The following is a 15,637-nucleotide window of genomic DNA, read 5'->3' as shown; positions in this document are numbered from 1 at the left end:
TTAGTACCTTTACTTAAATATTTAAATATACAAGGTAATACTATCATATGATTGCTTAATTCCTCTATTGTTTGTCTACTTCCTCAGTGAGATCTATTAAGTCCAGAGAAAAATAGGACAACTGAGAATGTTTATTAACTCACTGGAGATTAGCTTGCTTCAAAGTCCTCCATGAAACTCCACATCCAATATGTAGTTTGCAAGCTAAATATCCTAGGTATAAAGGAAAACTTGCCTCCCAAAATATTGATCTTCCTTTAAAAACACAGTGGTATCTCTACCTACAAAAGCCTCTACTTACGAACTTTTCTAGATAAGAAGCGGGTGTTCAAGATTTCTTTGCCTCTTCTCAAGAATCATTTTCCACTTACAAACCCAAACGGAAAAGGCAGGGAGAAGCCTCTGTGGGACCTCTCTAGGAATCTCCTGGGAGGAAACAGGGCCAGAAAAGGCAAGGAGAAGCCTCTATGGGGCCTCTTTAGGAATCTCCTGGGAGGAAACAGGGCTTCCACCCTCCCTGTGGTTTTCCCAATCGCACACATTATTTGCTTTTACATTGATTCCTAAAGGAAAAGTTGCTTCTTCTTACAAACTTTTCTACTTAACAACCTGGTCACGGAACGAATTAAGTTCATATGTAGAGGTACCACTGTACCATGTTTTGGCAGTTCCTAACATTTTAGAAAACTTAATGAAGAAAATGAAAGAATACAGCATTCAGTAATTTTAAAAAATCTCTAACTATAAAAGACAGTGACAAGTAATTCACAATGGAAAATACAGTATTTACTGCTTGCTATCATTGTTGGGCTGCTGAGAATTTTTTTATCTTCTGGATGATCCTTTTCTTTGCACAAAATTTTCTTTGCACAAAATTATTTTCATTTTGTTTTGAAATTTGTCACATACGTCCATTCTTATAAAGACTCTAGATTATATTCCTCACTATAAAAACAGAAATATAATATTCTTCACCCTAGGCCAATTACTACCTCACCACCCAAATCACCATTAAATTCTGTGATAGTACAATTTATAAGCAAAAGGCTTTTGTTGCACCCTACTTTGATAAGCCTCATTGTAAGAACAAGGCAAAGAACTGAAAATAATGAGAAGATTCTGCAGGGTCCATCCTAAACAACCCAATATTCCTCACTATAAGAAACAATATACAGTGTTCCCTCGATTTTCGTGGGGGATGCGTTCTGAGACCGCCCGCGAAAGTCGAATTTCCACGAAGTAGAGATGCGGAAATACACCATTTTTGGCTATGGACAGTATCACAAGCCATCCCTTAACACTTTAAACCCCTAAATTACCATTTCCCATTCCTTTAACAACCATTTACTCACCATTATTACTGGTACTCACCATTGAATAAGACACTTAGTGATCCTGATATTTATAAACATAATTATTTATTAACAATAATAATTTTTTTTGTTATTTATTTGCAAAAATCATTAGTTTGGCAATGACGTATGATGTCATCGGGCAGGAAAACCCACGAAGTATTTTTTAATTAATATTTTTTGAAAAACCGTGGTATAGGCTATTCGCGAAGTTTGAACCCATGAAAATCGAGGGAATACTGTACTACAAATTATATATCCTGTGTAAACAAGAAAGTTACAGACTCTGAAAAATAGATGGTCATGTTGCTGAAAAGAAAGGACAAAAAACAGATATGAACCCACTCCTTTATCTCTCTTCAATATCCATTTTATGCTATCTAAAATGGATATTGGAGCGATTTTGTAAAGAAGTAGTTTGTTTTACTGACTACAGCAAGATCTTGATATAGATCCATGATGGCAAACCTATGGCACGTCTGCCACAGATGGCATGTGGAGCCATATCGGAGGGCGCGCAAGGCATTGCCGTATGTCAGTTCCAGCCTGCATGCACGCACTACCCAACTGATTTTCGGCCTTGGGCAAGACTGTTTCGCCCTCCAGAGGTTTCAGGGAAGCTTCCTTGAAGGCTCCACAGACTGAAAAACAGCACAACGGGAAACCAGAAGTTCATTTTCTGAAGTTCCAATTTGACCGTTGGGTGTTTTTTTATTGTCCCAGGCTTCAGTGAGGCCTGTGCGCATGTGCAGGGATGTGGGGCAATTGTGTGCATGCACAAGAGCAACGCAGGTGGGATGTACATGCATGGGGGGGAATGGGTGTGGCCATGTGAGTCCATGCTAGCACACACATACATATCCTTTTAGCATGCAAACCAAAAGCTGAATATTAAAGCTAATGGATATTCCAGAATAATTTATTCTTCTTAAAAACCTTTATCATGAATTAGAAGCTAATGTAAGAAATGTATCTGAAAAAACTGTATGGGCCAGAATAGGAAATGAAATAAAACAAGGACTAATACAGTATCTACATCTCATGCAGGATATATATTTAAAAATGGCAGAATTGAAAAATATGCCATGAGATTAAAACTGGCAGAAATACTCTCAATCTGAGTTATGTAGATTATGATATTCTGTTTGCTAAAGGCAAAAATATTTGGGAGACCTAATTATAAAAGTGAAAAATAAAAAGTGAAAAATCTGAGTTAATGTAAAATATCAAAACAAAATGAATCAATTGGCTTATTTTTTTCTAGGATTGAATTTATTGGTGGTAGCAGAAAACTGAAGTTTTGGTTTGGTTTATTTTATTTTCTAGTTCAAGAGTAATTAAAGGAGTGAGTGTACTGGCAAAACAGATTAATCCCAAGAAACTGGAAATAGCAAACTTTGGTAAAATTGTGACTGATAAATACATTTTAGGACAAATATCAAACTAGTTAAAGATCTTTTTTGAGGTAATGAATGACAATAAACACTGAGAAAGAGAGAAGAAAAAAAGATAAATGTCTTCAAATTAAGTAGTTGAAGGTGGTTATCCAGAGTACTATGGACTAAGCATTCAATCCTAGAAAAAAATAAGCCAATGTTTCCTTGAGACAATGATCAGCAAGCAAAAACTTACATATTTCAGACACTTGCAGCAAGCAGATGATGGACTAGAAAATTACTATTGTATAGTTAACAAAGTTTAAAAAGATAAATTGGATGGATTGGATGAAAACACTATTATAAGTTGAGATAGCAAACACTGGTATACAATAACCAAGAATGGAATAAGTCACAATGGCTAACTAACTGCAATGCCTCAAAATCCAATTCATTGATTTCCATACATGCTATCTTTGATTATAAAATTTACCGTATATTCCTGCAAATGCTTTTTTAAAAAGTTGCAATTCTTTTCCTTTTTCTGTTTGCCGGGTACATCAATGGGGCCCTCAAGTTTCCCAACAGAAAATTCCCAGAATTTGGCATAGTCAAAGTAAGCTTCCTTCCAGGCAACAGAGAATCTACTACAGTATTTTAAGAGCTCATGGGAATTCAGTAGTACTGGTACAGACATAACAATTATATTTCATTTTCTTTGACGACTTTGAGAACTCTATCTTCAGTAACTTCAATTTATCTCTCTTTAATTGTGAATATGTATTACTGGTTTAATTAAATTAAATTAAAAACTATACTAAAAGGAAGTTTAAATAATATACAACTAAACGTCTTAACAAATAAGTTGTATACCACCCAGGTCACGTGTTATGTGTGATGAATGGCTATATAAATTCCCATGGTTGCAAGCCACCAAACAAGTTTGGGCTCATAGTCTAGGATGTTGAGATTCATTAATACTTAACTTTATGGGGGGGAAACTCCTCTAAAATATGGAGCAAAATCTTCCGTTGCAATTTGTGGGTAGAATTTGGAATATATATTTTAAATAAATTACTTTGCAACATTTCTTTCTGAATTTCAAACAGATTTTTGTTTTGATTCACAACAATGCCAATTAACTCAAATATGTTTTAAACCCTGGGTGTCAACATATTTGATGGAGTTGATGACTGAAATTAAACTTTCATATCTAAAACAAAGGAATATTTTTAAAAGTCAGCATTAAGGACATTTATGGTTTACATATTAAGTATTCAAATATCGAGCATCATTATTTTCTCTGCTGGAGATGTAAGAAATTTGCATTGGCACAAATGATTTGGTCACTAACATCTTTCTGGAATAATATTTAATGTAATGTATTTTAGTGTCAAAGATGTTAATGGTATGTTGACAGTTTGGAATTACACTATTTGTGAGCAGTTATGATTGCTACTTAGAGAATTGTTTTCAGAAATTTGAAAAATAGCAATATTCCTAATAGTTAAGCCTGAATTCAAGAAAATGTGATAGTCTTTTTCTAAAAAGCTTATTTTTCTTGTGGCATAAATTATTACTTTCTGATTTAGAAATCTGTTTACATTTGATTAATATATAACATACATTGATGGTTTCTTCCTTTTCTGATTTTAACTAGTATAATAATAATATTTGCTCGTACCACTGATAAAAATTAATCTCTATTATTATTATTGTGTTTACGATGTATTTATACATGAACTAGAACCTATTTAGCATTTCGAAAGCCATTCCGTCTCAGACTAACCCACTTCACAGGGTTGTTGTGGGAAAAACAGGAGGAGGAAGGAGTATTACATATGTTTGCCCCTTTGTTATTTATAAAAAATAATTATTAAAAATAATAAAAGTTGGATATAAATAAATAAACAAAACTGTAAAAATGGTAATTTAATTGCAAAAGGTGTTATCACATTCCTACATTTTTGCTATTGTAGTCTAGCATAGTTATTCTCCTATAATATGCATAATAATTTCAATAAACTATGTAATGAGTGTGGACAAACTTCAGCAATTTCAAGTATGGTTTGGGGAAGTTTGCTTGCTCTTGGCTGCCACAAAAGTGGGGAGCAGGCCTGGGCATTTGGGTTGGCTTGGGCATTTAAAGCAAGCGGGTGTGAATTAGTCCTATGAGAACTGGAAGGGAATTTTGCACTCATGAATTATGGTGCTGATGAGCGGAGTTGTTTATACTTCCTCAAGACCAACTGTCCTGAGATTCCAAACCATCCTGAGATTCCAGATGTGAGAATTACCTACAGAGGAGCTTTCACATAACATCAGGCAGGATATTGATTGGACTCTCAGTGCTGGAACTTGGGGGGAAGACTTGGGGTGACTTTCAATGTGTAACTTTCACATGCGAAGTTTTAAGGCTTAACATTCAATTAACAATAAAATTCAATTTCATTTATAACTTTTAGTGTTTATATTGGCAATACATAACACACTCTTTTATTAAACAGAATGAAGCTAAAACTATAAATATATTGAAAAAATGCAGACTAATCTCTGATAGAAACAAACATAATCAAATGCAAACAATCAGTGTTCGTCAAGTAGAGTTGTTACTAAGAAGTCAATAAACGTAAGTTTAGAAATATTCTAAACTAGTGATCAAAAAATGTTTCCTCCAACCATTTGCTAATCAGCATTAGGCAAGCTGTTATTGTTCATCACACATATCACAAACTAATTTACCGTTATCAACGTTATCAAGATTAAAATTCTAAGACTAAATATTCTGCATGAATGAAAACTTGATAGAAATATATTTCTACTCCATTGCTGCAACAATTCAGATTATTTCTTCTTTGTTCATTTCAAAGAAATATGCATGATGGGACAATCTGTATTGTTATATATATTATAAAAATATACATGATGGGACAAGTTGACGTTTCCCCATTTCTAAGAGGTCTGTAAGGGGCGTGCATAAGCGCACCACTGTGCCTACCCTCCTTGTCCTACTGTCCTATTGTCTACTTTTATTCTTACTTTGTACTTTGTACTTACTTTGTACTCACTATTACTATCCTATACATGCTTGATAAATATAAATAAATAAATAAATAAATAAATAAAAGCTATAACTTGACTTAAGCTTTCTCATTCATATTACAGTATATTAATTTCAAAATTGAGGATTATTTATCCTGCTTCAAAATAGATCTACATTCCTTATGTTCTTCTTCTCTTTAAAATTGCCACCAGTTAAAAGTGAAAAAGGCTGTTAACATTTTCATCTTCTCCCATAATAATAGTTATAACACAGTCCTTCAAATGACAGTAGGCCAATTAGGATAACCTCACTTTCATAGGCGAATAAACAACTCTGCTAATAGCCAGCACATAGCAAAAGGCTTGATAATGCGAATTTCCTGTAGTTGTATAGGTCAGTGTTTCCCAATCTTGACAACTTGAAGAAATTTGGACTTCAACTGCCAGAATTCCAAAATTTCTACAAATTTCTTCAAGTTGCCAAGGTTGGGAAACACTGGTATAGGTCATACAAGTGAGAGATCTGAGGCCAGTGTGAATTCTCCGTTTTCCATCCGAGTTGCCCAAACTCAGATTTCTACAGTTCCTTGAGCAACTCGCTTTCCACTTTTCCCAGGTTTGTTTTGAGTTGGAAAGTGACACTGGGATATTCAGCACACGTCTATGGGTGTGGGATTCATGTGAACCAAAGGAGGCAGCCAGCGTAATGTACAGATCCATCCTTCTAGCGGTCCCTTCCCTTCTGTGAAAGAGACACGTGTGGAATCGTTTGACAGCCAACCACCCTCGGTGCTAACAGACCTCTCCCCCCCCCCAAGAACTGCCCCCCGTGCAGAATTACTGGAACAGGCACCGAAGAGAAAGAGCCTCGGCAAGGATCCCCCTCCCATTCCCCCGTGGACCGAGTCTCGGCGGTATAAGCTGAAGTCAACCTCGGCTTTCCGGTCAACCCCACAAGGGTGAGCCGACACCTCGCAGGGTGCCCGTAGCCAAACCTCCAGGCAGCGACACCCGACATAGGAACGCCTCCTCCCCCCCCCGCGTGCAAATATATATATATATATATATATTTAAAAATCCGCCTTTCCCGACGCCAAAGCTTCCCGCCCCTCGCCGGCGACCCTGGGCGGAGGATGCATGGAACGACCCGGCCGCAGACTCGCCCGCCCCCACGCCCCCGCGGCCGCCCGCCTCCCTGCCGGCTCACTCACAGGTCACGATGGGCTTGTTCTCCATCGTGTAGACAACCGGCGGCGTCTCCCCCGTTGCCCTGTCTTCGCCCGGCACCCCTCGAGTGGCCGCTGTGACTGCTACCGCCGCCGGCGCGAGTTCCATGGGCAGGCAGGGCGATCAGCCCCGGATCCTGCCGCTCCGAGCCATGAAGCCGCCCCGCCGCGCCTCCCGCGAAGAGACCCTCCTGAACCCCTCCCCTCCGACCCCGGCCGGCCCCCCCGCGCCGCCCTCGCGCGGCTGGTCTCCGGGCTCGAGAAGCGTTTCAGCTTCATCCGCTTCCTGTACCGCCGACGAGCATTACTCCTTCCGGCAAAGGGAGAAGCGGATGTTAAAGGGGAGGGTTGGAATCCGGTGTGACCTCCGACACTACATTGTTTTTAAAGGGGAGTGTGCAGTGGAAAGGAAGGGCAGGGAGAAGAGCAGGTAAGGGCGGGTGGGAGATGCCTGGCGTTCCGTAGAAAGACTTGTTTGCAAGGGGGCGAGCCGAGCAAGGCTAGAGATGTTTTTTTTCTGGGAAAGGAATATGAGCTTGCATTATTTATTTCTACATAATGGCTCCCCCCCCCTCCCGAGGAGTTGATTGCAGGCGCCTTCTTGATTTGATCTTAGCAAATAGGGGCATAACATGAGATACACCCCGGCACAGTATCGTTGCACTTGCAGTTAAGTAGAATAAATACATCTTACCAATAAGTCACATTTTAAAGCCGTGAATATTTTTATTTATTTGCAGCAGTCCTGTAATACCTGTTGTATCATTCTAGACAATATCCAGGTAGGCCTTGCTTACCAACTGCCTCACAATTATTGTATTCCTAAAACAAATAGTGATTCAAGGCACACATGTGCAATGGTCGGGGCATCCTTCAGACATGTGATCGCTATTTGTAAACTTCACAACTGGAATGTATACTGCTCAAAAAAATAAAGGGAGCACTTGAACAACACAATATAACTCCAAGTAAATCAAACTTCTGTGAAATCAAACTGTCCACTTAGGAAGCAACACTGGTTGACAATCAATTTCACATGCTGTTGTGCACATTCAACTTTGTTCAGAACAAAGTATTCGATGATAATATTTCATTCATTCAGATCTAGGATGTGTTATTTGAGTGTTCCCTTTATTTTTTTGAGCAGTGTATTTTTACTTGTGATAAGCAGAGCTAATACAGTACTATATTATTATGTACAGGTAGTCTTGAACTTACAGTCACAATTGAGCCTCAAACTTATGTCGCTAAGTGGGACATATGTTAAGTGGATTTTGTCCCATTTTAAAACCTTTCTTGCCACCGTTGTTGAGAGTGAAATGCCACCTGTTAACTTAGTGATGTGGTTGTTAAGTGAATCTGGGTTCCCCATTGACTTTGTTTGTTGGAAAGTCACAAAAGGTTATGGGACCCTAAGATAATGCAGCTGTCATAAATATGAGTCCGCTGCTAAGCGTCTAAATTTTGACCCTATAACCCAGTGTTTCCCAACCTTGGCAACTTGAAGAGATGTGGACTTCAACTCCCAGAATTCCCCAGCCAACATTCGCTGTCTGGGGAATTCTGGGAGTTGAAGTCCAGATCTCTTCAAGTTGACAAGGTTGGGAAACACTGCTATAACCAACCATGGGGATACTGCAACAGTGGTAAGTATAAAAAATCGCCATAAGTCACTTTGTTCAGTGCTACTGTAATTTTGAATGATGATTAAATGTTGGGTACTATCTGTACTATAGTTCTAAATACAAACAGAAGTATTTTAAAGATAAGAGATATTTATTTATTAAGTTAGTTCAATTTGTATGCCGCCCAACTCCCTAAAGACTCTGGGCGGTTCATAACCAAAAAGAACAAGACATATAGGATTAATATTAAAACATCTAAAAAGAGGAAACATTTAAAAACAATTTAAACCCCACAATAAAACCATACATATAATTTATAGCCGAATCACAATGGCACCGCAATCAAGAAAAACATTATAACCTTTGTTTGGAGATTGATCTAAGTTATTTTTTAAAAATCCCATGTATTTGGCTGATTGTGCTTATACATTGCTATTCTCACTTAATGACCACACTTGAGACCAGTAACAGTCTCACTAAGTGGACAATCACGTGATTGGGCTTATCTTATTTCCTCTTTGGTTGCTAATTAAAGCAACATGGTAACTAAATAGAAAATCATAATGTGAAAGTTACTCCACTATAATTGTGAGGCAGTCGGTAAGCTTGCTACTTTTATGCAGTATTCAGTGATAGCTGCCTATATGTTTGCATGGGTTCAGGTAGTTTTCTACCTACAGTGCAGATAAGTTATTTATTTATTTATTTATACTTATTTATACTTATTTATTTATATTTATTTATTCTCCTTAGACTCAGGGCAGCTTACAACATGTTAGCAATAGCACTTTTTAACAGAGCCAACATATTGCCCCCACAATCCGGGTCCTCATTTTACCCACCTAGGAAGAATGGAAGGCTGAGTCAACCTTGAGCCGATGATGAGATTTGAACCGCTGATCTACAGATTTACAGTCCGCTTCAGTGGCCTGTAGTACAGCACTCCCTGCTGCGCCACCCTGGCTCATTATCCAATTATTAATTATTATCCAAGTTATCCAATTTTTTAGCTCTATGAAGGCAATACATGTTGGATTAATAAAGTTTTTCATGTTTGATTACTGCAGTAAAGTTTTTTTTAAAATCCTGCTTTCTTCAAAGTTGAATTCAGAAAAAAATTGAGCAGGCTTTTTTCCTTTTCTTCAGTTGTCTCATCTCAGTCTACTTTTCTTTCCCCTTTCCTCTTCTCTTTCCAATGTAACTTTCCTTTTTCCAACTCTGCTGAAAGGGGACTACACAGAGTAGTTCTCTTAACCCTTATGACTGGTTGCCAAGTACCTTGTGTTCACATGATTGCCACTTGCAATCTTCCCTGCCAGTTTGTGCAGATTGTCAACGGGGAAGCAGGAAAGGTTGCAAATTTTTGCCGCCTCCCTAGATGACTCCCTCTTGTCTCTGGGGGCTGAATGCCTTGCTTGAGTCTTGGCAGCTGAAATCCAAGCATGCATGGAGCCCAAAATTCCTCCCCCCCCCCCCCGCCTTCATAGAGAGCCCCAGATAAGCAAAGGAGAGAAGCTCCATGTCTGCTTGAACTTCTGCGACTGAAACTGAGGCATGCATGGAGCCCAAAATCTCTCCACAACCTGCGAGAGAAACTCTATTTGCTTAAGGATTCATGAGATCATTTAAATGACCACAGTGGGAATACTGGGATTGCAGTCATTAAGTGTAACAGTCATTTGGTTGTTGCTTAATACCACTTTGCTCAGTGACCAAGACTCTGATCTCTACTGTGGTCATTAACCAAGGACTACTCAGCGTATATTCTTGTCTCCATATGTGACAAGGATTTGTGTGTGTTGAAAGAGAAAATGACTGGATTATGCAGATGACAGAGACCAACCTGAGAATGAGGTACTTGTGAAGTAAGATTGCTATAGGAGTCTATTCTGTCTATTCTCTAAACTCCTGAACTTTGCAAACTATTTTTAACATTTCCTATGAATCTTTGGCTTTTCTTCACAAATGGATTACATGCAGTCAACGTTCACAGTCCACTCTTGCCAATTACCAAGAATCAGATTCAATCTTTCAGGTACTATACACTAAAAAAATGTATCAAGTGTATCAATTAAGAACAAAATGGGTGTACAAACAAATATATAAAATAGTAAATAAATTAATTTAAAATACATTTCTGCTAGCAGTACTGCCACCCCTACCCACCCCCCATCCTAATATTGAAGATAAATCCTTCTGAACCCTTCTGTCTCTGTCTATCTACAGTATTTTGCAACTGGCTCTTATTTTGGCTGGCAATGTCTTCAAAAGGAAAGCGAAAGAGCTCCACTTCAATTAAGGAAGGAAGGAAGAAGCGAAGGAAAACCATCAACCTTGATTTGAAAATGAAGATCATCAAAGCGTATGACGAAGGGAAGAAGGTGAACATTATAGCACAGGAAGAAGGGCTGGCTCATTCCACCATCTCCACTATTCTGAAGGATAAGGAAAGGATCAAAAAGGCTATTAAAGGAGCATCAGGAACAGATGCCATTATAACAAGACACCGAACAGGCCTCATCCATGAAACAGAAAAACTACTACTACTTTGGATTGAAGATCAAATCCAAAAGAGGAATCCGATTAGCCTTTCTCTCATTCAGGCCAAGGCGCGTAGCATTTTCACAACACTGAAGGATAGAGCAGGCCAGGAATGCACCGAAGTGTTCAATGCCAGCCGTGGCTGGTTTATGCGGTTTCAGCGAAGATTTAACTACCACAGCACACGCAAGGCACGTAAAGGAGCAAGCGTTGATGAAACCGTCAAATGTTTTCTGGATGAACTAGATGATATTATTGCAAAGGGGAGCTATTTGCCTGAACAGATATTCAATGTGGAGGAAACCTGGTTATTCTGGAAAAAAATGCCAGAGCAGACCTATATTCACAAAGAGGCCAAAACAATGCCTGGATATAAAACATTTAAGGAGAGAGTAACCTTGCTCTTGGGTGGAAACGTCTCCGGATTCAAGCTGAAGCCATTTCTGGTCCACAAATCGGGGAACCATCGTGCATTGAAAAACATTTGCAAGCGCGCCCTGCCCATTTATTACCGATCCAATCAGAAGGCTTGGATGACGCAAGTCCTTTTTGAAGATTGGTATATGAATTGTTTTGTACCTGAAGTAAAGGAATATTGTTTGCAAAAAAAGATTCCTTTTAAAATTCTCCTGCTCCTTGACAACAGACCTGTACATCCCCCACATCTTCATAATATCTATCCAGATGTAAAAGTGGTTTATCTACCCAAAAACACCACCCTTCTTTTACAGCCTATGGACCAGGGAGCTATCACAATATTTAAAGCCTACTATTTGCGTGCAGTGTTTGGCAGAGTCATCAGTGTGATGGAGGAGAATAAGAGGGTGACATTGCGTGAGTTTTGGAAAAATTATAATATCCTCCATTGCATCAAAAACATTGCAGCAGCATGGCAGGATGTCACTGTGAAATGCGTGCAAGGGATTTGGAAAAAGTGTTTAAAATGTTTTCCTGTCCTGGTAAATAATTTTCAGGGATTTGACCATAACAAAGATTTGGATGAAATAAATAAGGAAATTTTGACACTGATGAAATCCCTTGATTTAGAAGTCAATGCTGAAGATGTGAAGAGTTTGATAGCCTACACTGAGGGAGAACTTTCCAATGAGGATTTAATTGAACTGAAAGTAGAATTGGAAGCACGAAGGGTCAAAGAAGAAGAAGAAGAAGAGGAGGAGGAAGAAGAAGAAGAAGAAGAGCAAGAAGAAGAGCAAGAAGAGGAGGAGGAGGAACCAGAGGAAGAACCGAAGGAGGAACCAGAAGAGGAGGAGGAACCAGAAGAAGAAGAGGAACCACAGGGGGAGAAACCAAAAGAGGAGGAAGAAGAAGAGGAGGAGGAACCAGAAGAACAACCAGAGGAGAAGGGGAAAAATGTAGAAATTCAGCCCCAAAAGTTCAATGTGAAAGCATTGACTGATATTTTCCTGGGAATTAACCAAAGTTTATCAAAATTGCAAAGTATGGATCCAAATGTAGAACGTTTTGGAAAAGTGTATCAGGATATGCATGAAATCTTAAAGTGTTATCATGAAATATATGAAGAAAAAAAGAAAAAATTGTGTGCATACCAAAATTAGTGGGTTCGTTCCTCATCCCTCTTCCCATCCAGACGAATAGAAGATTAAGACAATCCTCAACCATCAGCCAGCTATCCCAATGTATCCAACTTTTCCAAAAACAGGAGAAAAGACTGTAATTTTGAAAGACCGATAGTGATGCTTAATATATTGTAATTGTAAAGTCAGATTTTGTAATCATTTTGTTAAAAATGTTCAGTTCTTGAAAGATAAATTGAGTTTGGAAAGTCAAAGTAAATAATACGTTCCAGGCATATGATTATTCACTTAGTGACTGCTTTACTCCACTTAATGATGGGGAAATACTGCAAGATCATAAACCCAGTTGCAGTCACATAATTTTCTACTTAGCAACCAAGTTGACAGTCCTAAATCTCCTAATTATAGTCACTAAAGGAGGACTAAAATGTTAAATTTTAAATTTTAAATAAAGTAATCTATATAAAGGACTAAAAAGCAAGTTTTTAGTTAAGACTTTATTTAAAAAAAGAAAATGGCTTTATAAGTGAATGATTAAGATCCAAAAATTTAGGCAGAATATTATAGGATTTGAAGGCATATAAAATGCACAACAGTTTTATTTTTGCATCAATGTCTTGAAATCATGTTAGACCCAAAATTAGTGGTTATCACTAATATCAGCTGCAAAGTATTTTTGCACTTGTGGCCCATTACTTGGGCAATTTGAAAGGTGGCTAAATCCTATTTATTAATTCAACTTCTATGCCACCCAATCCTATCTTATCGAATGAGAACCTATTTTCACCACAACCTTTTTCTCCACATTTAAGGAAAGCAATTGGTATTTTTTCCCTCTCAGCCATGATACTTCATGAGTAGAAACCAAGTCAGAGGAACCCACCAATCACTTTCCTTTAATTCCCTACATTAAAATCACAACAGCTGAACAAGTTACTCTTGTTCCTCTAGCAGTACATGGTAAAACCAACTGAATTTGTATTAGCCTACTTTTCTGCTGTCTTAAGGAAGGGTAGAATGCACATTAACATGGTTGTGAGGAAGAGCTTTTATTTTGTAAAATACATAGGATTTCTTGCACTTCTTAAATTGTTGTGTTGTCTTTTTTTTTTTTTTAGATTTTCAGATTTTAGTGTGTTGTATCAGTCCTGGAAGAAGACTTAAACAAATAAACTGAAAAACTGCAGCTAAACTTTTCATTATGTTGCACTTATATTGTGCTTGACAAGGAGAGGAAGTGAAAAATATTAAAAATCCTACATGTGATACATTAATTGATGTGATTCAATCACACATAAATCCTTTCACAAAATCTAAATTAGAAAATACTTATGCAGATGCGGACAGCCATTTCTTCAGATGGAACTGCTCCCAGTATTGCTATTTTTCCATTCTAGGAAGATCTAGAATCATTTACTAAAATCTCATTATATACAGATGTGGCCAAAAGTATTGATATCCTCTGCTTTTTCTTAAGAGTCACAAGTTTCCATAAAATAAATTGAAACTGATACAAAGAAATGGCATCTACTGTTCTTTAGTCCACTGTCCCAAGGGCAGATGCTTTTATTTTGTTGTATGATTTAGCATATTCTTATAATAAAGTGAAAATGTCATGGGCGTATTTACTAGTATTCACTAGAACTTAAAATACATCGTTGGATGTTAGCGATCTGTTAAGCAGAAACTTTAATTGGTATCTTAAGTGTCTTCAATCTTGTAATCAGTTGCTCAGCCTATTTGAATGGAGCAAAGTACTCGAGCACTTTGTGTTGTATGTATCACAGTGACTATAGATAAGAAAAAGAAAAGCAGATTATGTGGAAAGGAAGATGGTAAGACCAATCATACCATGTTTCCCTGAAAGTAAGACCCAATCAGGAAATAAGCCCTAGTCTGGTTTTTAGCATGCTCCTAATATAAGCCCTACCCCCCTAAATAAGCCCGACGTGCGATGGCACTGGAACAAGGCAGAAGTGGGGGAGGCAGGTGATTCCAATGCATGTTGAGATAGTCTGCTATACCTCCCCATTGCCTCTGCCTGCTGCCAGTCCACCACGTACCTGCCTCCATTAAATTGGGTGTCAATCTATCCCACCGTCTCTCAGCTTTCCCACAGTTGCAACAGAGCAGAAGACCGTGTGGCACAGTAGGATCACCTGCCCTCCCCCCTGTGTCTCTCTCTGCTGCCAGTGTGGCAGTACATCGGAATTGCCTGCTTTCCCTCTCAATTCTATCAAATAAGACACATTAATTCATTGGCAGGGGCTGATGTTTAATGTCCCTAGGCCTGTTGGCACAAGTGAGTCTTCAGACTCTTGCAGAAGGCAAGGAGGGTGGGGGTGGTATGAATCTCGGGGGGGGGGGCTGATTCCAGAGGGCCGGAGCCTCCATAGAAAACGCTTTTCCCTTAGGCCCCGCCAAGCGACATTGTCTAGTTGACAGGATTTGGAGAAGACCAACTCTGTGGGACCTAACTGGTCACTGGGACTCATGCAGCAGCAGGCAGTCCCATAAGTAAACTGGTCTGATGCCATGTAGTGTTTTATAGGTCATGACCAACACTGAATTGCATTCAGAAGCCAATCGACAGTCAATGCAGCCCACGGAGTGCTGGAGAGACACGGGCATACCTGGGAAGGTCCATGACCACTCACGGCCGCATTCTGCACGATCTGTAGCTTCTGAACACTCTTCAAAGGTAGCCCCATGTAGAGAGCATTGCAGTAGTCGAACCTTGAGGTGATATGTGCATGAGTGACTGTGATTAGGGACTCCCTGTCCAGATAGGGCCACAACTGGCGCACCAGGCAAATCTGGGAGAACACCCCCCTCACCACAGCCGAAAGATTATAGTCTAAGGTCAGCTGTGGATTGAAGAGGACTCTGGAGTTCCAGGCCCTCTCTAGGGGAGCAAAA

The 15,637-nt window shown here is 38.9% G+C and overlaps 2 protein-coding genes across 2 annotated transcripts in view; one reads left to right on the top strand and one right to left on the bottom strand.

The window, feature by feature from the left end:
- The window catches only part of TRAPPC10 (trafficking protein particle complex subunit 10), a 67,583-nt gene extending 60,396 nt beyond the window's left edge, over positions 1-7,187 (bottom strand). The window contains exon 1 of the mRNA XM_070750510.1: positions 6,982-7,187. Coding sequence (XP_070606611.1) covers positions 6,982-7,105 — 124 coding nt within the window. The 5' untranslated portion in view covers positions 7,106-7,187. The remainder of the gene's footprint in view (positions 1-6,981) is intronic.
- Positions 7,188-7,396: 209 nt separating this feature from the next.
- Positions 7,397-14,239, top strand: LOC139167325 (tigger transposable element-derived protein 1-like). The gene is made up of 2 exons (XM_070751790.1): positions 7,397-7,665; positions 10,848-14,239. The coding sequence occupies exons 1-2, from the start codon at positions 7,629-7,631 to the stop codon at positions 12,737-12,739; spliced, it is 1,929 nt and encodes a 642-aa protein (XP_070607891.1). The 5' UTR covers positions 7,397-7,628; the 3' UTR covers positions 12,740-14,239.
- The last annotated feature ends 1,398 nt before the right edge of the window (positions 14,240-15,637 follow it).

The sequence above is a fragment of the Erythrolamprus reginae genome, chromosome 4, assembly GCF_031021105.1.
Source record: "Erythrolamprus reginae isolate rEryReg1 chromosome 4, rEryReg1.hap1, whole genome shotgun sequence".
Taxonomy (NCBI): domain Eukaryota; kingdom Metazoa; phylum Chordata; class Lepidosauria; order Squamata; family Dipsadidae; genus Erythrolamprus; species Erythrolamprus reginae.
The sequence above is the reverse complement of the archived record's forward strand: the minus strand, read 5'-3'. Positions and strand labels throughout refer to the sequence as shown.